At 36.5% G+C, this 23,899-nt stretch overlaps 1 protein-coding gene across 1 annotated transcript in view; it reads left to right on the top strand.

The window, feature by feature from the left end:
- The window catches only part of CFTR (cystic fibrosis transmembrane conductance regulator), a 160,750-nt gene that overhangs the window by 43,378 nt on the left and 93,473 nt on the right, over positions 1-23,899 (top strand). The window contains exon 11 of the mRNA XM_021714281.1: positions 2,356-2,547. Within this exon, the coding sequence (XP_021569956.1) occupies positions 2,356-2,547 (192 nt within the window). The remainder of the gene's footprint in view (positions 1-2,355; positions 2,548-23,899) is intronic.

The raw sequence follows: 23,899 nt of genomic DNA, 5'->3' as shown, positions 1-23,899 counted from the left end.
ATACTTTTATTTCAACTATGTCTTCCACTGATATTTTTGAATATATCAGCTAATATATTTTTGAATTTGTTTATAAGGGTTTTTAAAAAAAAAATCACGGTGAAATACACATAACTGAACATTTATCATTTTAACCATCTTTAAGTGTATAGTTCTGTGGTATTAATTATACTTAGTTTCATACTTCACATAGTTGTATAACCATCACCTCCTTTTGATTTTTATTTACTGATTTTGTAAATATGTTTCATCTGAGTTCTAGCATATTATTTTATGTTTTGTTTTATGTCTTTCCTTTTTTATGGAGTCACTGCATTATCTATTGGCTATGTGTATTTGCAAATGTGTATGTTTGCGTGTGTATTATGATTTTAAGAAAGTCTGTATTTTTGTTCTAGTGGCTATACTTGTGATAATAACTTTATATTATCATATCTCTGTACTATATTTATAATAATGACTTTATATTGAATCTTTCACTCTGTAGCTTTAGTTCATAATGTAAGCTCTGATAAAAGTCAGTGCTTTTTTCTCTATACCTCTTTTTATTCTACTCAATCTTAGTCAGTAGTAGTATCTTAATGTTTATCTTTGTATTGCTAAATATGCTTATACTTCTTTTACTTGATTTGTCAGCTTTAAGTTATATTTTTTTGGCATCCAGCTTTTCTTGATAATGCAGTCATCAAATTTCCTCTACACTTCACTTTCCTACCTCTTTTCCTTTATTTTGTTTATTTGGATTTTGCTTCTTCTAACTTTTCTCTTTTTCGTGGCATATAACATATTTAAATCTTTTCTTCAACTCTAATTCTCTCATTATTTTCAATTTTAGTTCACAGTTATATAAATCTTTGCTCGCTGATAGTGCTCTGGACCATCATTTCTTGATGGTTTTATACTTCAAGAAAGACTTGTGGGAACAATATTCCCTGAGCATACCTCTTTTTTACTTAATCTCTTCCTTATAAGACAAAGATATACTGAATCTACTGTAGGATTATTGTGACGATTAAGTAAATTAATATAGTTAAAGCACATAGAACAGCATTCAGTGCAGATTGAGCCCTCAACAAGTGTTAGCTGTTACCAGTCTTTCTTGTCCCTCCTCCAAAGCTATCCCAACAATTTGAATCACCCTTTTCTGTGAACCTTTATTACAGTGCTTGTAATTGTCTCTTTTATTCCCCTTTTTATCTTTTATGCATAGCAGAGCACCTAGAACAAGAAATACTTTAAAATTTTTGAATAAATTTTCCCAGTGGTTGCTATTGGTGACTTTGAGCACCTAGGTTTGGAAGGGGCAGTCCTCAAAACATTAAGAGCCGTCTATGATAAACCCACAGCCAACATTTTGCTCAATGGACAGAAGTTGGTGGCATTGCTCCTAAGAATAGGAACAAGACAGGATGCCCACTCTCACCCCTCTAACAAGAGTTCAACATAGTGCTGGAAGTCTTAGCCAGAGCAGTCAGGCAAGAGAAGAACATCAGGGGTACCCAAATAGGAAAAGAGGAAGTTAAGCTATCCCTTCTTGTGGATGATATGATTCTATATCCTAAAAACCCTAGGAAATCTGTCAGAACCCTCCTTGTACTGATAATCAGCTTTGGTAAAGTCTTGAGGGTACAAGATCAATGTGCAAAAGACAGTTGCATTTCTATACACCAGCAGGAAGCAGGCGGAGAAACAATAAAATCACAATCCCATTCCAATACACACACACACACACACACACACACACACACACACACACACACACACACTCACAAAATGAAATACCTTGGCAACCAGAGAAGTGAAAGATCTTTACAATGAGAACTACAAAACGCTGCTCAAAGAAATCAGGGATAACACAAATGAATGGAAAAACATTCCATTCTCATGGATTGGAAGAAACAGTATTGTCAAGATGTCTATCCTATCCAAGGCAATCTACAGATTGAAAACAATATTCATCAAATTACCAGTACTATTTTTCTCAGGCATGGAAATGACACTACAGAAATTCATAAGGAAACAAAAAAGAGAATGAATTCTCAGTAAAAGGAATAATCCTCAGCAAAAGGAACAAAGCAGGAAGTATCACACTTTCAGACATTAAACTTTACTCCAAGGCTACAGTAACCAAAACGGACCTGGTATTGGTACAAGAATAGGAACATAGACCAATAAAACAGGACAGATTCTGGGAGCAAAACTTGGTCTCCCAGCTAACTCATCTTTGACACAGCCACCAATAATAGGATCTTTTAAAATCAGAATCGAATTTCTGTTTAGGATGATAATTGGAAGCAAGTGAATCCTGAGAGTGATTTGATCAAATGGAATAATAATACTGGTTTTTATTTTCAGACTTCACTTCTAATGATGATTATGGGAGAACTGGAACCTTTAGAGGGTAAAATTAAGCACAGTGGAAGAATTTCATTCTGCCCTCAGTTTTCCTGGATCATGCCTGGCACCATTAAAGAAAATATTATCTTTGGTGTTTCTTACGATGAGTATAGATACAGGAGTGTCATCAAAGCATGCCGATTAGAAGAGGTAAGCAATTGTGTGAAAAATTTCTGATTATGCATATACATCCTTCACATTAACCAAATTATATGTTTATATCCCTACTTAATCTGTTAGTCTACATATGTTAAAATTTCCTTGAAGAGTAAGCTACTATGGGTACATGCATTAATAAGAGGCATGAACTCTGCTTTAAGAAGCTTGCAAACCTATAAAATACATGCAATTTATTTTTTAAATAATAGACTACTGACTACTGTGGAGAAAAAAATGGAGGTTGTTGTAATTAAGGAGAAGGAGAACCATGAAATCCAAGAATTATGAAAAGTTATCGACATGAATTTTGATGTTAACAAAAGTGATTATAAAAGAAAATTATAAAAATGGTCATTTATAAATATGGTAGTTGGTCTGCATGACACAAAGTACAAAAATTGGGGCATTCTATGGAAGAAAACAGATGGCATAAGATTCTGTAGGTTTTAAGTATGAGCATATTGGCTCCATGTTCAAGCAATGACAATGGAGGTGGGAGGTGATCCCACTTTCTGTGTCCCTTTCAGACCCACAGACATTACTGTATGGTTACCTTATACCAGGGACTGCTATGGTGGGAGTATGGTGGGAACAAAGTGAAAACTTTATCGATAATCTTTTCTGTCAAAGAACTTGTTCCCCTAGGTAGGGGAACAAGACCATTTCACTATGAAGCACTGGCCAAGAGGTATTCTTAGGAGACTATAGAAGCCTGGTTGAGGGTTTTTAGCCTGCTTGGGTAGTTCTGGGAGGTTACATTTAAAACCAGACACCTTGAAGGATGAGCCAAAGATTGGAAATATATTCTGAACAGAAGAAATTCTATGAACAGAAACTTGAGACAAGAAACCACTTGGTTGGTGCAAGGAACAGTCAGTATCATGATAGAACCAGAGTGTAATAATGAAACTGTAGGACCAGTTCATGGAGGCCTTATATACCAGTCTCAGCAATTTGGTCTCAAAGAGTATTAATAGGGGCATGATGCAATCAGCCTTAAGTATAGATATATCTATCACTTTGGCTGTGATAGTGGGGTGTGGAATTCAAGTGGACAGGATTAGAAGCTTTGTGGAACAACAGAAATCACATCAATTTTGAAATTTGACAGAGCTGGGTTACTAGAATATAGTTAATTAATCTTTTTATATACTGTTATCCTTTGCAATATGAGTATAATATTACTTACTTTTAGAGTTTTGTGGGGTCTTCTAGAAGGTACTTAAATAAAACAGCTATTATTATTATTATTATTATAGATAGTACTAGATGTTATTCTGAATAGAAAGAGGGAGGTTAATAGAAAGCTATTTCAGTATTCTAGATATAGTCATGATGGACAAGAAGAGACAAAAGTAAGCAGAGAAATTTTGAGAAGATAAGAAATGTTAACTTTATGTACTGCTTGTATCCATAGGAAAGGGTTTGGGAAAATGGCCCTTTAAGAAAATAGAAGAGTAGAGAAATTGATTTAAGAGTAGGGATTCCCTGAACAACAGAAATTGGAAAGGGGGACAGGTTGAAATGGTATGTATTTGGGAAGGAATGTCATGGATGTGAACTACATAGAACCAAGACATCTGATCAAGGCAGAGTGATCACACGTTTTGCTAACAAAGCACTAATAGAGGATGCCACTAAATGATATTTAGTAAATAAACATTGATAATAACCTCAAATTTGTTTTTTAATATACAGTTTACTATTCTTCTTTGCCTAAAGTATCAAATAAATCCTTCAGCTTTTTATTTCAAAGAACCCTAAGTCCCTCCTTCTTTATGTACTGCTGACTTTTGCAACTGATTTAGGCCTTCCTAGTCATCTTATGACAGACAAAATCATTCAGGTGTTTCCAAAATTTCTTTAACTTTAAACCGTTAAATGTCATGAGTACAATAAGTTAGTAAATGCTATTCTCTTCTCTAAGCCAAATGTTTCATATATGTTGTATTTATCTACATGGTAAATTCCTTGAGAACAGCAACTCCAAAAATTTTATTTTGATATAGTCTGCCTAGTACATTGATAGAATAGTAAATTCTTGTTAGATGACTGTTTCAGAAATGTTTTGAAGTAGGTGTGCCAGCTGCAAGAATTTTGCTCAGCAAATATTCCTCTGTGAGTCTCGTAGTCTCAGAGTTTGAGCAGATGTTTACATGGCTGGATGTGATTACTGGGAGTAACAAATAAAAGTAACCAAAAGTAGCTAGTTTATTTTGACAGTCAGAATAAAAAGTTTCACCTATTTTCAGTGACTTGAGTTTCCATTTTTGTATTTTTGTTCATATTGTTAAATAAATGTTTTCACCTTTGAAAAAGGCCAATGAGAGCTTCAATCTAGTACGATGTGTGTACCAAGTAAACATGTTTTTTGTTTGTTTTAAGTATGAGAGAATTTTGATTGTAGGAACCTGAGATGCCTGCAGAATCCTTGACGATTAAACAGCTGGTGCCAGCACGAGAATCAATTTATTCTTTATACAGCCTCTGTCAACAAATGCAAACATTTGTGGTTCAGTGTGTTTTCATTTTGACTGCCAAAGTTGATCTGTCTTTAATATGTTACATCTAGACTTGGAACTGGAGATAAGAATGGAATATTTTCTTCCTCATTTTTGTGTTTTTGCTCAGCTCTAATATCTGCAAAGCACTTGCGTATGCAATGATGCTTGGTGTCATAGGAGTAGGCAGATAGGTGTAAATTTGGATAGGAAAAAGCATGCACAACATAATTCACATAGTTTTCTGATTTCAGTTTGTTGTTGCAAACTATTCACTCGGTGGGACAGCTTAAAGACATTATCACAGGGAAGGGCATGGAGATAATTCTATGTTGATGGAATAACTTGTACAGCCATGAGTGGGGAAGTCAGGTTCAGATTCTTCTCCTTCGGTCCTCCTCTTTTAGAAATATCTTCATGTCCTTTTTTATTTATCCTACTTCGACTCTGGATTGCAGTAGAATGAATTCTTAGGCAAATTGATAGTTATTTTTAAAAATACCATTGTGTATTTCTGTGCCCATCAACTTATCCTCCCATTTTTCTTTCCATATACCCAAACCACCTGTAGAGTCTCCTAAATATTTGTAGCTATTGTAACCAGCACTGGACACTTTACTAGCTTAAAAAAAGGAATCAATAAAATTGAGCCCGAGTTAACTTATTTATTCCTTATGAGATTATAATCATATTTTGTTATTAAAAGAGGAACAGACTACACTGTTCTCATACCTTTTTGTTTCCAGAGTACCACTTCTGCATTTCACAATACCATAGTCTGCCTCATAGCCTAGTGACTGACATGAAGAGAATTCTAGGCAGGCCTGTGTTTGAGTATCGAGTAATTGTATTGTCTTTATTCAGTGACTCACCCTCTTGTAAATGTACCCGTATTTGGAGAAATAATTGGTATTTGTAATAGTGTGGGGTAGAGGGTAGGGATGGGGAATGTGAGAAGGACATCGAGAGTTTAGGACATGTAATTGGTTTCTACCAAGTGTGAAGATACTTTTGGAACTACAAAATGACCCTCATTAAATATCTGTCATGACAGCCATTATATATACATTATAATAAAATATTTATTGTATAAATTGAAGAAGGTAAAATCTGCATATATTTTCTATTCCATCACTGTTTGACAGTTTTCATATTCAAGTAACTAGAAGAAAAATAATTGGGAGGGAAGTTGGCACAAATTTACTAAGAAAAAAAAAAGTGGGAGGGAAATTGGCAAGACATTTGAAAAAACTTGGGAGGGAAGTAAGCAAAGAAATAAGTTCTGGAAAGTAAGTTTCATCATACAGATATTACATAACTAATTACATTTGAATTTGACCTCCTGATCTCCAGGTCTGGTCAAAACTAACCTGTTAAGAATGTGAAGCCTAATTTTTGGATGGTCAATCCACCACTGTAGGAGAATTCATGAATGTTCAGTTGGGAGAACTGAAAATAAAAAAGGTGCCATAGGCATTAACTTTGCATTCAGTAGTAACCAAGACATAATGAACATCAAAAATAGATATTTGAAACACACTGAACTATGTTGCCTAAGCCAGAATAAACCACACTAAGTAATTGTACCTTGAACTACCTGTAATTTTCTACTGACAGGTAATTACGTATGAAAGCACTGACACTTATTTACCATAATGTGAAACAGGAACTTGTTTTTTAAAAATAAGACTGTTGAACCAGAACCAAACAGGAATGCCATAGCATTTTGTGAACTAAACTATTTCACTTCATTTAAGCCCTGGAACTTAAAAATAAATACTAGCTAACATCTGTGAACAGAGCATACATGTCAGCATTGTGCTAAACATTTTACATGAATTAGTCATTGAATTCTCACTTTTAATTTATCTAGTGACAATTTTGCCCAGAGTTTGCAGTCAAAGTGAAAATATGTTGAATTCCAAAAATGTGAGCTAAGTTTTAGGAGTTAGGAACACAATTCTGGAGCTAATTATTAGTTTAACAAATTAGAGTTCTTGCATCTATAAAACCAATAGCACCAAGTCTGCCCCTCCTAGTAAACTTTGGGCAAATCAAAAAAACAGTAATATACAAACTTAATTATAACTGTCTGGGATCATGCTATCCTATGAATATCTACTGATATTTGAGACATTCAACTCAGACCTTCATATTAAAACAGGAAATAAGAAATCATTAAGTTTTCCAAAGGTTAAAGCTATAGTGTATCATTATATGTATTCCATATATCATTGTATGCATGTTCCAGTGCTCTTGAAGAATTAATATTCTGGACTTTTCATTCTCAGGATTTTCCATAATGAAAAGGTGTCTAATTTAAGGAGATTAAGAGAGGATGTTATACTTAATTTTTTAATGACACCCTAGACATAGAAGGAACTTCAGAAATCTTTGGCTAAATCTTAAAATCTACAGAGGGTTCTGGGCTTCTCTCTAGGCTTCTGACTCTATAGCAATAGAGAAATATTCATGGATACCTTCCAGGAAAGGCATCTTGTGTTTTTTAAGAATTGAGTACATGTATGCTCTAGATAGAGCAGCCCTTGTAATATCAGCTTGTATTAGGGGCCTGTGCCACACTCTGGGCATATATTGATGACCAAGACACAATCTCTGTCCTCAAAGGCCTTTCATTCTAGTAGAGAGGATGAACAAATAAAAACCAGTGCAGTTTGATATGTTCAGATATTGGTTAATATAAGATTCTTATGTAAAGATTAAGAAGTAGTACTTACTCTAGTCTTAGAAGGTCAGGAAAGGTTTCCCTAGAGGAAGTGACATTTAAGCTGGGAGATGGATGAATAGGAGTGGAGAACAGGGAGAACATTCTAGAAAAAGAACAGAATGTACAAGGCCTAGGACCAAGAAAGAACATTGTATTGGGGAGCTATAGTCAGTTCTTTACGGCTGGAATATCATTTTATTATGAGCCTATATCCAAGTGAGCACTTTGCATTTATGACATGAAGCTGGGGTCAGGAAGAAAGGAGCATATAGTGAGAGCTGAATTGGGAGAGGACAGTTATGTCAAGAAGAACTTTATATGCTACAGTAAGGAAATTCAACTTTATACTGAAGATCATGGGACTCACTAAAAGATTTTAAATTCAGGAGTGGTAATGTGATCAGTTTTGCATTTTATAAAGATGCCTCTGGCTATACCATGGAACATGGACTATTAGGCAAGACTGGTGGCAGGGAGGCTGTGCAATGATTTGGGTGAACCATGATGAGGATCTGCTAGGTAGGAGGCTGTAGGGAAGAGAAATAAACTGGTTCCTGATATAATTAGAAGATTGAATGGATGGACTTAGACACTATTCATATGGGAAGTAAGGAAAAGGGAGGAGTCAAAGATGATGTCTAATTTTTTTTTTTAATTAGTGACCACTTGTATACCTCATCCTGAATTGTATCCCACATCTTTAAAATAAATTAAATTAGAAAAAGAAATAAATTTAATTTATTTTTATTTTTAAATTTTTATTTATTTATTTATTTATTTTGAGTTGGAGTCTCACTCTGTCGCCCAGACTGGAGTGCAGTGGCTTCTCCCGGCCACCGCAGCCTCGATCTGCTGGGCTCTGGCGATCCTTCTGCCTCAGCCTTCCAAGTAGCCGTAACTACAAGCGTGTGCTACCATGCCCGGCTGATTTTTTGATTTATTGTAGAGATGAGGTCTCGCTGCCCAGGCGGGTCTCGAACCCGTGGGCTCAGGCAATCCATTCACTTCAGCCTCCCAAAGGCGCGGGATTACAGGCTGAGCCACCGAGCCCGGCTATTTTTAAAAGAATTGTTCTAGCTTTATTTAGGTGTCATTGATGAATAAAAATTAAATGTATATGCCATTTACAATGTGAATGTTTTGATATATGCATACATTGTAAAATGACTATCACAATCAAGCTAATCAATGTATCCATCACTCACATAATTATCACTTTTTGTGTATGTGGTGAGAACATCAAGGTCATCTTTCTTAGCATTTTCAAGTACAGAACACATTATTATTAACTGTAATGACCACGTTGTGCAGTCGATCTCTAGAACTTACTCATTGTATCTGACACTTTGTATCCTTTGACCAACATCTCCCCGTTATCTTTCTTTCTCCATGCCAAGTTTCTATTTTGGGCATGGAGAGTTGAGTGGATGATAGTACCATTTGGTGAGGCAAGTTGGTAGGGTGAAAATAATATGCTTCATTTTGGAAATGCTGAGGTGACTGCTGAACTTTTGGGGGGACCTGGCTGGGTCTAGAGTTTAGAAGAGATGTTTGAGCTAGATACAGACATTAGGCAGTTCTCAGCCCATAGACTGTAAATGAAGTAATAGGAGTGGATGATATCACTAAATGTGAGTATAGTGCAAGAAAACTGTACTGAAGACAAAGTAATATCAATACTTACGAGGCATGCAAGGGCCTGTGAAGGATACTGAGCAGGATACTAAGAGCCAAGAGGCAAAAAATTCCAGGAGAGTGTGGTGCCCTGGAAGGAAGGAAGAGAGAATGTTTTAAGTGATAGGGAATGCTTAATAATGGCATCTGCTTTGGAGAGGTCAAGTAAGGTTCATAAGTTCCCATTGGATCAATTTCCTTAATTTTACAAAAACTCATGTGAATCAAAAAGAAAGAGTTGATAAAAAATGGTCAAAGCATATGAGCAGACAATTCATTAAAAATATTCAAAGTAAAGCCGGGCTCGGTGGCTCAGCCTGTAATCCTGTGCTTTTGGGAGGCTGAGGTGAGTGAATTGCCTGAGCCCGCGGGTTCGAGACCCACCTGGGCAGCGAGACGTCATCTCTACAATAGATAAAAAAAATCAGCCGGGCGTGGTAGCGCATGCCTATAATTCCGGCTACTTGGAAGGCTGAGGTGGAAGGATCACCGGAGCCCAGCAGGTCGAGGCTGCGATGGCCAGGAGCGGCCACTGCACTCCAGTCTGGGCGACAGAGTGAGACTCCAACTCAAAAAACAAAAACAAAAACAAACAGCAACAACAAATATTCAAAGTATTCATATATAAAAGTACTCAGTCTGATTTATAATTAAAGAAAAATGAATTAAAACAACAATGAACATGAACACATAAATTACACTAGAAGAGGGACTGAAAGGGGAGGGATTGAGGATTCAGTACAGAAAAGGAATGACTCACAGCACAGGAAGACAGAAGCCATAGAATGTGTTTGGAGGATGAGACTTAGACAGATAGAGGGGACCAACTTCTGATGGAATAGGACAAGTAAGGATAAGACCTGTGGATGGAAATATGAGGCAAGGTGTAATGGGAAGTTGAGGGAGTTAATATTCAGTCATTCAAAAACACTTATTGAACTACTGCTGCATGGCAAACATTATTCTATAAATCCAGGAAACAGTGATAAACAAGAAGTTTGTACTCTCATGTAGCTTACATTCTACTGTCTGTCTAAGGAGACAGATTGTAAATTGGTAAAAAAAAATTAATAATACTTTTTTCAGTAATAGGTACAATGAAAAGAGGGTGATGTATAGAGTGTCAAGGAAAAGCTTTCTTGGACCTCTTTATTCTCTCCTCTCCTGGGGTCATATACTACTCCTTTATCTGTGCTGCCATTTCTCTTTAGTGTAGGACTCAATACATGATTATTATAGAGTCATTCCCTCACAAAGGTGATGGTGTCTGTCTCCCTACATTCCAGAAAAAAAACAAAAACAAAATAGAGACAGCAGTTCCTCCACTTTGCTTTCAAGTTTCACATAACTAGTGAAAACCACTTCTTCTTCAGCACTCTACCTTTGAGAAACCTAGTGCTTAGCTTTCCAGCCTGGGGAGCACAGGAAAGTACCCTGGACGGAAAGTAATTGGGTCCTCCACAGCTGCTTTTCTTTATTGGAAATGCCATAACCAAACAATATTTTAGGAAGATTCATCTAGTGTCAACATGTAAACTGGAGGGGGATAATGAAGAACATTTTTAGAAAGTGGTGAAATATAGTTATTCATGTTTTTAAAGAGAAAGTCGTGAAAGTTTAAGAGACTTGTTCAAGATCGTGTCTCGTAATTGGTGGGACCAGCAATAGAATCCAAATCTTCTAACTACTTATCTTTTTCCTGTGCCCTGTTAGCATTCATTTTAGAAAAGAAACTTAGAATCCTTTCAACATCATTGACTTAAGTTAAAAGTTTATGTTAGTTAATTTCACAATGATAGTATGACCACAGCTTACCACAGCCCTCAGACTCCTGGGCTCAAGCGAGCCTCCTGTCTAAGCCTCCCAAGTAGCTGGGACTACAGACATGTACCACCATGCCTGGTTTACTTTTCTATTTTTTGTAGAGTTGGGATCTCTCTTTGTTGCCCAGACTAGTCATGAACTCCTAGCCTTAGACAATCTGCCTGCTTCAGTCTCCAAAAGTGCTGGGATTATAGGCATGAGCCATCATGCCTGGCTTAAAATTTGCCACTTGTAAAGGAGATTATGATAACAAAGATTAGTGGAATAATGGTATTGAGAATTCCATAACATCATTTTGAAAAATACTTTCAGGATATTTATTTTCATGTAAATGATGCTTCCAAGCTATCATATTCCTAATTAAATGTATCTCGGGAAAACCACCTATTTATTCTAACACACTTGAAATTTAAATTAGAAAATTTCTTTCCAGATCTTCTCTCCTTTTTTTCCTCTCCCCTTGGGGCAGAATCTCTTCTCTGTGCTTCATAATCTCAGATTTAAAGTATGGAAGTCCAGGTAACTGGGCAAGCAGCACAGGAAAAGAAGCCTGCTCAAGGAAAGTTGACCAGCTTCTGTTCCAAAGTCAGCTCTTGAGAAAATAAGGATCATAGTATGCACTTCAGAGGTAATGGAGGTAAGTATGAAGCCCATCTCCTAAGGAACTGAATTACAAAGCTGGTGACTTAGTTATGAGGGACCTGGAAACTACATTAGGAAACCCAGAGCAGAACTATGTTCAAGATAACACAACAATGTACCAATGAAATACCAAGAAAAGAGTTCTTTTTCAAGGATTGGGTTTGTCCCAGCATTTTGAATGGACAAACCTAGAGGAGATGCTTAAGGAATTAGCATCTCCTAAAGGCTAATTGTTAGAGCAATTGAATCAAGATCATCTAGAGAGCTTTCAGAAACTATAATTTTAAGGGTCATTTGAAAAATGCTGAAATGCGGAGTCCAGAAATGTATAGATACCCAAGATACCTAAAATCACTGCACTCTACAGTTGTTATTTTCAAAATACTTGAGTTATTAGTTTTTAAATACAAACATATATTATAGAAATAAATGCTAAAGAGGTATAGAGATATTAATAGAAGTACATATAAACCCACAAGTTCATGCATATATATAAAACTGAATATTACACAAGAGTTCTTGCCTGTACATTGACCACTTGTATACCTAATCCTAAATTGTAACCCACATCTTTAAAATAAAGACAATTAAAGTAAATAAAAAACAAGAGTTCAATGTTAGTGACAAAAAAGACTATAATATCAGTTATCTCAGTGCATTTTGTACATTTGTTGAGTGCAGTAAAAATTGTATTAGAATTTTAGTTTTCTGTTATAAATTTGGTCAGTACCTATTATGAAGGAAAATATTTTTTTAAGTTGATTAAAAGTTACTTCTCATGCTTCCTACCAGAAATAAATCTTTAGCCAGTATTTCTACATACAGCTATTTGTAATCCTGCTTCATTTAGGTCAAAAAAGATATCTTTAATAAACAGAATCCCAATTTTAATTTGTGAATTATTTAGTGTCTGTTTTCTACCATGAAAGCTTACCTCTGTTAATATATATTGTGCAGAGCTACACAGCATTCCCAGATATACATTCACATGTACAATAGCTATGTGCAAGAATGTTAATTCATTCTTTGTCTTTTTCTAGTGCTCTCTTGGCTATCTCACATTCTCTAACCTTCTCTTCCTCTCTTTCTATCTGTTCCTCTGCTCCCATTACACTTATTTTCTTCCTTCTCCCTCTAGACCATTTTCCTTGTGCATAACACTCAAGTACTTGGTAATTATTAAATATTAATAATAATGGCATTAACCACCTAATGAATCACCGTTAAGGGCATGTTTTATTAAATGGCATTACCTGCAAAGTTCATGTTTTCCTAACACAAACTTCTCACCCTTCTTCCTTACCACAAGCATCTATATTGTCAAGGTTGTTCTAAAGAGTGATAAGCCAGCCATAAAACAAGTTTTATGGTATTTTCCTATCTACAAAGTCACTGGAAGCTCAAATGTACTCAGTAAATATTGCAAAATTACACAGGACCATTAAGTGTAACACTCCACCCTTTCTTTAGAGTCCTCTCTCTCCCAATATAATAACACACTGTGTCATTGCCCTGTTGAGTGTGCAAGTTAGAGTTAATGAGTTTTATATTAGCAATTCCTCTTGAACATCTTCTGGTTTGTTTGGTCCAGAATCATGTTAAGAGTGGTGGTGTTTAGTTGCTTTTTAGAATAAAATTGTAAGCAATTATGTGAAAAGTACAATCACATCAGGTATATATGAAAAGTGCATGCATCACATTGGGTATGTTATATACTCTTTAATAATACGATAAGTTAATTTTTATTGCCCACTTATTATATATTACTTTGACCCTCTTTAGTACTTTTAATCTAAGTATTTTCAAGTGCTTTACAATCTCAAACAGACCCACTGTATTGTATGTACAGAATCCTTTGAAGTTGACATTTGTCTTTGTGACCAGCATGCTGTAAAGGAAGTCACCCAAAAGAACAAGTATCTATATGAGCAGCTCAAACACTAATAGACATAATAATCACAGGTTAAAAATGTAGATAGATTCCCGGGCCCTGTCAGAAGTCTCCTGAGTAAGAGTAGGTTCATGACTATTTAATAAGTTCCTCAGAAGTTTCTGATAACTGGTCCAAGGACCACACGTTAAGAATTAATGATCCACGCCTGAGCCCAGGAGATGGGCTGAGCCGTGACCTGTGATCATTGTGATCATGCCACTGCAGTCTAACCTAGGCAACAGAGCAAGACCTTGACTCAGGGGAAAAAAAAAAAAGAACTAATGATCTAGATAAACTGTGCTGAGAAAATTATTAAAATTGAAATGGCAGTAGAGGATGGATGGAAAGAAAGGTTTTTCAGGATCTCTTTCAACAAGAGTATTAATAATTAATCGAGCACAATATTTAAAATTTGATTTGATATTGAGTTTATTTTATTTTATTTTATTTATTTTTTTGAGTTGGAGTCTCACTCTGTCACCCAGACTGGAGTGCAATGGCCGCTCCCGGCCACCGCAGCCTCGAGCCACTGGGCTCCGGCGATCCTTCCGCCTCAGTCTTCCAAGTACCTGGAGCTACAGGTGCATGCTACTACGCCCAGCTAATTTTTTTGATTTATTGTAGACTCACCAAGTTGCCCAGGCGAGTCTCTAACCCGCGGGCTCAGGCAATTCACTCACCTCGGCCTCCCAAAGTGCGGGATTACAGGCTGAGCCAGGCCTGATATTAAGTTTTAAAAAATATCAGTAATTTTTGTATTAGAGATCAAATTCTACCCAACATCCTAATTCCAATGAATGATTTCCCTCAACAATATTTGTGCTTAACTTTGAGGGACCTCAAGGGAAGCGTGCATTGTGAGCAAAAGGAAGTGGAATTTGTCTCTGTGCATAAGGCTTCTCTAAGCAGCATGTGCTCTTGGGCTGGTTTATAAAAAACTCTGCATGTGCTCTTGGGCTGGTTTATAAAAAACTCTGAGAGCATCAAGTGGAATAACTTTTTTTAAGATTATAACTTTCACAAAAGAGAATATCTACTGTCAAGGCTAAAAACCAACACCCTTAAGATAAATATATTACCAGATTTGAGTGCCCTTAGCAATCAGCAAAGATAAATGTTTAACAATGCATACAAAACAGTGTTTTATGTTAATCAAATAGAGAAAGCCAAACATGAATAAAGAAATCTACAAATAAACAATAAATTAGGTAATCAGAATAGGAACTCACATTAATAGCAAGATATTGGTATTACTAATGTATTTGGTTTTGAAATAATGGGCTTAATCACAATTCTCCTCAGTCTACCCCCAGTATTTTGTTTCATTTCAGTCTCAGCAGCTTTATATTAATTATGATCTCTGAGATGCTTATTAAAGTTATTGAAATGTACTCATTTCTCTTCATATAAATTTTTTTCAGTTCAGAAAAGGAGGTCAAATGCATTAGCTTAGAACCTGAAATCTTTTCAGATGCAGGAATCTTTTATTTGATTTGTATCATTAGTGTCTATACTAGACAGGAAACGTTCATAGGACAACATCCCTATTGTCTTAACTGCATTGTTAGGGGCCTAGACAAATTCTAAGTAGGACTTTTACCCCATCATTATTCTTTCTCAAAATCCTTAGCTTCAGGCAATAACTGTTATGAATGTGAATTATTCCTAGGCTGGAGTGCGGTGGCACGTCATGGCTTGCCACGGCCTCAAATTCCTGAGCTCAGATGGTCCTTCCACCTTAGCCTCCTGAGTAGTTGAGCACACACCAGGTTAATTTTTTTACTTTTTGAGTAGTTGGGCACACATCACCACACCTGGCTAATTTTTTTACTTTTTGGAGAGATGTCTTTCTATGTTGCCTGAAACTACTGGGCACTTTGCTTACTTTGCCTACTTTGCCCTCCCAAAGTGCCGGGATTACAGGTATGAACCACTGTGCCCAGCCCCAAGTTGCTCCTCAAAGTAGCACCAATTTACAATCTCACCAGCCCTTATAAGAGTTCCCATTTCCTTGCATCTTTGAAAACCCTTGTTATTAACAGACATTTTAATTTTTCTATTCTTATTTATAAATCAGAATCTCTATTGTTTTATCTCTATAGTTCTAATTCACAATCCCTCATTTACTTGTGAGATAATCAGATAATTCTGATTTCAAATCCTTTGCCATTTTTGTTTTAGTAAGTTATTGTGGTGGCCATGATATGCACCTTACAGACCATTGCTAGAGGGAATGTATTTGAATGAGAGAGTTGCTGTCTGTTAAAATCCTTCACTGAGTTGTCTTGAGACTTCTGCTTCCATATGAATGAATGGGTACAGTGGGAATACTAAAGTAGAACTGTGTCTCTGAGACACAAGACTTCATTACTGACTAATTTTTTGGCTTATAAATGACTTTTCCAAACCTTCCTTAGAGTGCACAGTCTAAATGACTGGATGGCTTTTCCAAACCTTCCTTAAACTGCACAGTGGTCTAACATCTTCTAAGTAATCTTCTGTCCTTCTCTCCTTCACTTGTGGATTGAATTTGCATTGAGATCTCATATCCTCTCCTGCCTTCCTCTCTATTTTTTTTTTTCATAAATATTGTCCCTGTTAAAATCATTGCACGTTTAATACCATTTTGGTATTTGCAACTCAGACAACCTGGAGTAACACAGTTGTATACTATCCTCTAGTATACGTAGCATATACTATGCATTGTCAACCACTTTTGTTGTGGAGAGTTTATAAACTTTCATGTAGTCAATTTTGTCCATATTCTTCTTTATGGTTTGTACTTTTATTTCTTCTGTTTAAGACATTCTTCCTAACAAACTCTGTCCCGGAACCAATCCCGCACAGATACTGAGACACAGCTGTATTTGTCCTATCATCTATTTGTTTATTCTCACACCAGTATCTACTTTTTAAAAGACAATAACTTTATTATTTAACTTTATTTATTACTTAGGGTTAGAGAATTTCCTTTGGTGAGGCATTACAATGTCTCAAGGTGGCCATGTAGACAATTGAGAGCTAGGATCAGTAAGGGTTGGCAGTGGAAGATACAGCAGATCTTTTCATGCATCAAGCAAAAGCTCAGCTCAAAAGCTAAGTCCTTCATTAAATTGTCCTCTATACCCTCACTGGATGGTAAGCTCTTTAAATCAGAGGCTATACCACAACCATCTCTGTGTTACCTAAAATACTTCTCTCACTACTTGAAACATTTATGCTTACAATAATTTAAGCCTCTGCTGGTTTCCCAAAACATAGAGCAAATCACATTTCTTCTTTTGCCTTTCAGAAGCTCAGTGTTCCCAGGTAGAGATATGTGAACAAAATAAGAAAAAATGGTTGACAGGTCAGAGAAATCATGGGGGACTTTTCAGAGGAAGTGAAATTTTTATCAATCTTGAAGGAGTTTGCCAGATGTAGAAGTGGAGAACAGGGGTTTTAGATAGAGGGAATAGGGGATGCTAAAGCACAGAATGATGAAAGCTATGGTATGTTTGGAGAACTATAAAATTTTAGTGTGGCTAAAGGGTAAGGTGGGTATAGAGGAGTGCTGGAAAGTGAGGCTGAAGTCATACACTGAGAAAACTCTTAGATGCCATTTTTTAAAGTTTGAATGTTATTCTGGAGTTCATGTGGATCTAATATTTTTGTTTTGTGTTGTTTTGTTTTAAGTAAGGTGTGACATGATCAGCTTGAATGAATGAACAGCTTGAATGAACAAACAACTTGAATTCTTAAAAAGAATCAGAGGGTCTGCTGTTCTGAAAATTATTCTTCAACTAAGCTATTCATTATCAACTGAGATGAAAATTGGCTTTTCTATACTTCAGAGTCACAGGATAGAATAAGCATTCTTGATGAGGCGAGTGTTATTATGTTACATAACAGGATTGAATATGATAAATCTTTGGAAAATAGGATAATTAAATTCTTTTGAACTCCATAACTCCTACATATGTTTTACTTTTTTTATAAGATAAGAAGTAGTCACTGAGTTCAAGAGGAAATTAGTCATCCTTTTTATTTATGCAGTATACCCTGATTATCTTAGCAAGCACTTTAGTAGTGGATAATGGGGACCAAGTTCTATGAATACCTTTATATGTACCTATATATGGATATATAGTACACACATGCATATGTACATATATGAATATATTCAAATGTATATGTATACATAGCCCAGTGACTGTGTACAGTTGACCCTTGAACAACATGGGTTTGAGCTGTGTAGATCCACTTATACGTGAATTTTATTCTGCCTCTGCCATACCTAAAACAGCAAGAACAACTCCTCTCTTTACTCCTCTTCCTCTGCCTACTCCATAGGAAGCCTACGAGGATGAAGACTTTTATGATAATCCATTTCCATTTAATGAATAGCAAACATTTTTTCTTCTGTTTGATATTCTTTATAACATTTTCTTTTCTCTAGCTTATTTTATTGTAAGGATATAGTATATAATACATATATAAGATATGTATTAATGACTGCTTATGTTATTGGTAAGCCTCTTGGTCAACAGTAGGCTATTAGTAGTTAAGTTTTGGGGGAGTCAAAATTTATAAGTGGAGTTTCTACTGCATAGGGAGGTCAGTGCCCCTAACTACTCTCCTGCCCCATGTTATTCAACTTTAATTGGTAATTTGGATAGCAGCTGTGACAAACTCTGGTTAATTATACTATGTGTGTATATGAAAGTGACATTTTATAGGCCATTAAATATTATTGAGGGAAGCATTGCTAAGGATAAAATCTTCTTTGACACTTGAGACATCTTCGGTTTCCTGTTAGTTTAGATCTTTTCCTAGTAATCCTGAAAATCTCTTTGAAGATAAATTTAACAACAAAATAACCAATTTTTTAACTTTAAAATTTTTTATTTTAAAGATGTGGGGTACAATTCAGGGTTAGGTATACAAATGTTCATTGTGAAGGTACCCTTGTTGATGAGGTGTGCACCCCCTTTGGCAGTTTTCCTCAACTGCCAATCCCCCACCCCCCGGCAGTTTCTCACTACTGCCAATCCCTTTCTTATAGTATTATGATAATTGTTCAAGGTCTGCTTATGAGTGAGAACATATGGCACTCTGTTCTTTGCTTCTGTGATAGATCACTGAGTATGATAGACTCTAAATCCATCCAAGTTGCTCCAGAGTCCTTATGTTTGTTCTTCTTTATGGCTGCATAATATCCCATTGTGTATATATACCACATTTTAAAAATCCAGTCCAGCTTCCATGGGCAGCATGGAATAACCAAATATTTTTTAAGTTCCGTTAATGAAGATACCTTAAATTTTGCCAAAAATTTTAAATATATATATACACACACACACACATATACATATAAACTTTCTAATATACAGTCTTCCTTCTCTCATTCAAATATATTTTTTACAGTTGCTTAGCTTCTTAAAGAACCACAGTTCATCAAGGCTGCTATTGAAAATGTCTTACTAAGTATGTTGGCTAAATGATAATATGACTGGATAACAGATAAACATACAAAATTAATTAGTTTTTCTCTATATTTGCAATAATCATTTAGAAATTAAAATGGAAAATTAATAATTATTCAATATACAATAGTAGCCAACCATAAAAACATTTAGGGATAAATCTAATAAGAAATTTACAGGACATATATGAAGAAAATGAAAAACTTATTGAAGCATCTACAAGATCTGAGTTAATGGAAAGATTATGATTTTTAATAAAGTTTAACATCTTAAAAATGTGAATCCTATCCAAATACATGTACATTTAATAAAATTACAAATACATCCCAATGTGGTTGTTTTGGGATTTTGTTAAACTGATTTTAATTCTTATGCCAAGGAAATGTAAAAAGTAGTTAAGAGCGCATGCTTTGTAGACAAATTGCCTTGGTTGAAATTCTGGCTCCATCGTGTATTAACTGGGTTATCTTTAGAATGATATTTCTTTTTTTTAATTTTTATTTTAAAGATGGGTACAATTCAGGATTAGGTATACACATGGTCATTGTACAGGTAAAAATTGGGCCTCACTTTGGTCCACACTTCACCTGGTTTGAGATCAAGCACCCTTATTGATGAAGTGTGACTCCCTCCCAACCCTGGCAGTTTCCTGCTATTTCTAATACCTTTCTTATATTATTATGATAATTATCTAGGGTCAACTTATGAGTGAGAGCATGTGGTGCTCAGGTCTTTGTTTCTGGGATAGATCACTTAGTATTATAGACTCTAAAACCATCCAAGCTGCTGTGAAATTCATGATTTTGTCCTTCCTTATGACTGTGTAATATTCCATTTAGAGTTGTAAATGTACCACATTTTTTATTTTCAGTTCGCATTCGATGGACAGCATGGTTGGTTCCATATTTTTGCTATTGTGAATAATTCTGTATAAATAAACAGGTGTATGTTTGTATCTTTTTCATAGAATGATTTGAGTTCCTCCAAGTATATTCTCAGAAGGGGGACTGCTGGGTCATATAGAAGGTAATTTTTAGATCTTTTAGGAATCGCCAAACTGTTTTCCATAGAGGTTGTAGTAGTTTGCACTCCCACCAAAATTGTAGAAGTGTTCCCTTTTCCCTGCATCCTCTCCAGCATCTGTTATTTATGATAGCCATTGTGACTGGAGTTAGGTGGTAGCTCTGTGTGGTTTTAATTTGCATTTCTTTGATGACTAATGAGGCTGAGCATTTTTTCATGTATTTGTTGGCTGCTTATATACCTTCTTTTGAGAAGTGTCTATTCATACCTCTTGCCTACTTTTTGATAGGGATGTTTGTTTTTTTCTGTTTTTATTATTATTATAAAGATGTGGGGTACAATTCAGGGTTAGGTATACAAACGTTGATTATGTAGGTAACCTTGTTAATGAGGGATGCCCCTCCCTCCCTTAGCAGTTTCCCTCAACTGCCAATCCCACCCCTGCCCCGCCCGACAGTTTCTTACTGCTGACAATCCCCTTCTTTTTTTTTTTTTTTTTTTTGAGTTGGAGTCTCACTCTGTCGCCCAGACTGGAGTGCAGTGGCCGCTCCCGGCCACCACAGCCTCTACCTGCGGGGCTCTGGTGATCCGCCTCAGCCTTCCGAGTAACCGGAATTACAGGCGCGCGCTACCATGCCCGGCTGATTTTTTGATTTATTGTAGAGATGAGGTCTCTCTGCCCAGGCGGGTCTTGAACCCGCGGGCTCAGGCAATCCACTCACCTCAGTCTCCCAAAGGCGCGGGATTACAGGCTGAGCCACCGAGCCCGGCTGACAATCCCTTTCTTATAGTATTATAGTTGTTCAAGGTTTACTTATGCGTGAGGACATATGGTATTCTGTTCTTTGTTTCTCTGATAGATCACCGAGTATGATCAACTCTAAATTCATCCAAGTTGCTGCAAAGTCCATATGTTTGTCCTTCTTTATGACTGCATAATATCCCATTGTGTATACGTACCACATTTTTTAATCCAATCCAGCTTTGATGGACAACATGGTTGGTTCCATGTTTTTGCTATTGTGAATAGAGCTGCAACAAACATGCGTGAGCAGGTATCTTTTTTGTAGAATGATTTGCGTTCCTCCGGGTGTATTTCCAATAGGAGAATTGCTGGGTCATATGGAAGGTCAATTTCTAGTTCTTTCAGAAATCGCCACACTGTCTTCCAAAGAGGCTGCACTAGTTTGCATTCCCACTGGCAGTACAGAAGCATTCCTTTTTCTCCACATCCCCGCCAGCATCTGCTGTTGTTTGTTTTATTAATGATGGTCATTCTTCCTGGGGTTAGGTGGTATCTCATTGTGGGGTTTTGATTTACATTTCTCTGATGATGAGTGAGGCTGAACACTTTTTCATGTGTCTGTTGGCTGCCAATATATATCTTCTCTTGAGAGGTGTCTATTCATGTCTTTTGCCCACTTTTATGGAGCTGTTTGTTTTTTCCCTTTTGGTGTGTTTGAGTTCCTTGTAGATCCTAGATGTTAGGCCTTTGTCAGATATACAGTTGGCAAATATTTTTTCCCATTGAGTGGGCTGTCTCCCTGATCTCTTCATGGTTTCTTTTGCTTTGCAGAAGTTTGTTGATTTGATGAGGTCCCACTTGTCTATCTTATTTCTTAAGGTATTGGCCTTTAGGGTTCTGGATAGTATTGGTTGCCAGTTCCAATTTCCATAAGAGTGTCTCCTGCATTTTCTAAGATTATTATAGTTTGAGGTTTTACGTTTAGGTCTTTGATCCATTTAGAGCTAATTTTTGTGTGTGGTGATAGGTAGGGGTCCTGTTTCAATCCTCCACATGTGATCAGCCAGTTTGCCCAACACCATTTACTGAATAGGTTTCCCTCTCATCAGTGGTTGTTGTTGAAGACTTTGTCAAAGATGAGTTGGTTGAGAAATTGAGGTGTTACTTCCGGAATCTCTGTCCTGTTCCATTGGTCTATGTGCCTGTTCTTGTACCAATACCAGGCTGTTTTGGTTACTGTAGACTTATAGTAAAGTTTGAAGTCTGAAAGTGTGATCCCTCCTGCTTTGTTTCTTTTGCTAAGGAATGTTTTGGCTATTCATGGTCATTTATGTTTCCATATGAATTTCCGTGTTGTCATTTCCAGGTCTGAGAAGAATGATGTTGGTAATTTAATGGGTATTGTGTTGAATCTGTAGATTGCCTTTGATAGGATGGACATTTTAACAATGTTGATTCTTCCTATCCAAGAGCATGGAATTTTTTTTTTTTTTTTGAGTTGGAGTCTCACTCTGTCACCCAGACTGGAGTGCAGTGGCCGCTCCCGGCCACTGCAGCCTCCACCTGCTGGGCTCCGGCGATCCTTCCACCTCAGCCTTCCAAGTAGCTGGAATTACAGGCATGCGCTACCACGCCCGGCTGATTTTTTGATTTATTGTAGAGATGAGGTCTCACTGCCCAGGCGGGTCTCGAACCCACGGGCTCAGGCAATCCACTCACCTCAGCCTCCCAAAGGCATGGGATTACAGGCTGAGCCACCAAGCCCGGCTGGAATATTTTTCCACTTATTTGTGTCTTCTTGAATTTCTTTGAGCAGCGTTTTGCAGTTCTCATTGTAAAGGTCTTTCACTTCTCTGGTTAAGAAGATGCCAAGGTATTTCATTTGTGTGTATGTGTGTGTGTGTGGCTATTGTGAGTGGGATTGTGTTTTTTATTTGGGTCTCTACCTGCTTGTTGTTGGTGTATAGGAATGCAACTGTCTTTTGCACATTTATTTTGTATCCTGAGACTTTGCCAAAGTCCTTTATCAGTGCAAGCAGGTTTTTAACAGATTCTCTTGGATTTTAAAGGTATAGGATCATATCATCAGCAAAGAGGGAGAACTTGACTTCCTTTTTTCCTATTTGGATACTCCTGATTTCCGTCTCTTGTCTAATTTCCCAAGCAAGGACTTCCAAGACAATGTTGATCAAGAGGGAAGAGAGTGGGCAGCCTTGTCTTGTTCCAGTTTTCTGGGGAAATGTTTCCAGTTTCTGTTGATTTAGTAATATGTTAGCTGTGGGTTTATCATAGATGGCACTTACTATTTTGAGGTATGTTCCTTCTATACCTAGGTATTTGAGGATTTTAATCAAGAAGGGATGCTGGGTTTTATCAAAAGCTTTTTTTTTTTTTTTGCATCTAATGAGATAATCATGTGGTTCTTGTTTTTACATCTCTTGATGTAATTAGTGACATTTATGGTCTTGTGAATGTTGAACCAGTCCTGCATCCTGTGGATTAAGCTTACTTGTCATGGTGCATGATTTTGGAGATGTGTTTTTGGATTCAATTTGCTAGAATCTTGTTGAGGATTTTTGCATCTATGTTCATAAGGGATATTGGCCTGTAGTTCTCTTTTTTTGTTGCATCTTTACCCAGTTTGGGTATCAGTGTGATGATAGCTTCGTAAAGTGATTTGGAGATAATTCTATCTTTCTCAATTGACTGGAGTACTTTCAATAGGATTGGTATCAGCTCCTCCTTATACATTTTGAAGAATTCTGCTGGAAAGCCATCTGGTCCGGGCTTTTTTTTTTTTTTTGGTAG

The sequence above is a fragment of the Carlito syrichta genome, unplaced genomic scaffold, assembly GCF_000164805.1.
Source record: "Carlito syrichta isolate Samal-C Ts95f unplaced genomic scaffold, Tarsius_syrichta-2.0.1 Scaffold305571, whole genome shotgun sequence".
NCBI classification, from domain to species: domain Eukaryota; kingdom Metazoa; phylum Chordata; class Mammalia; order Primates; family Tarsiidae; genus Carlito; species Carlito syrichta.
This window is presented reverse-complemented; position numbering and strand designations above follow the sequence as displayed.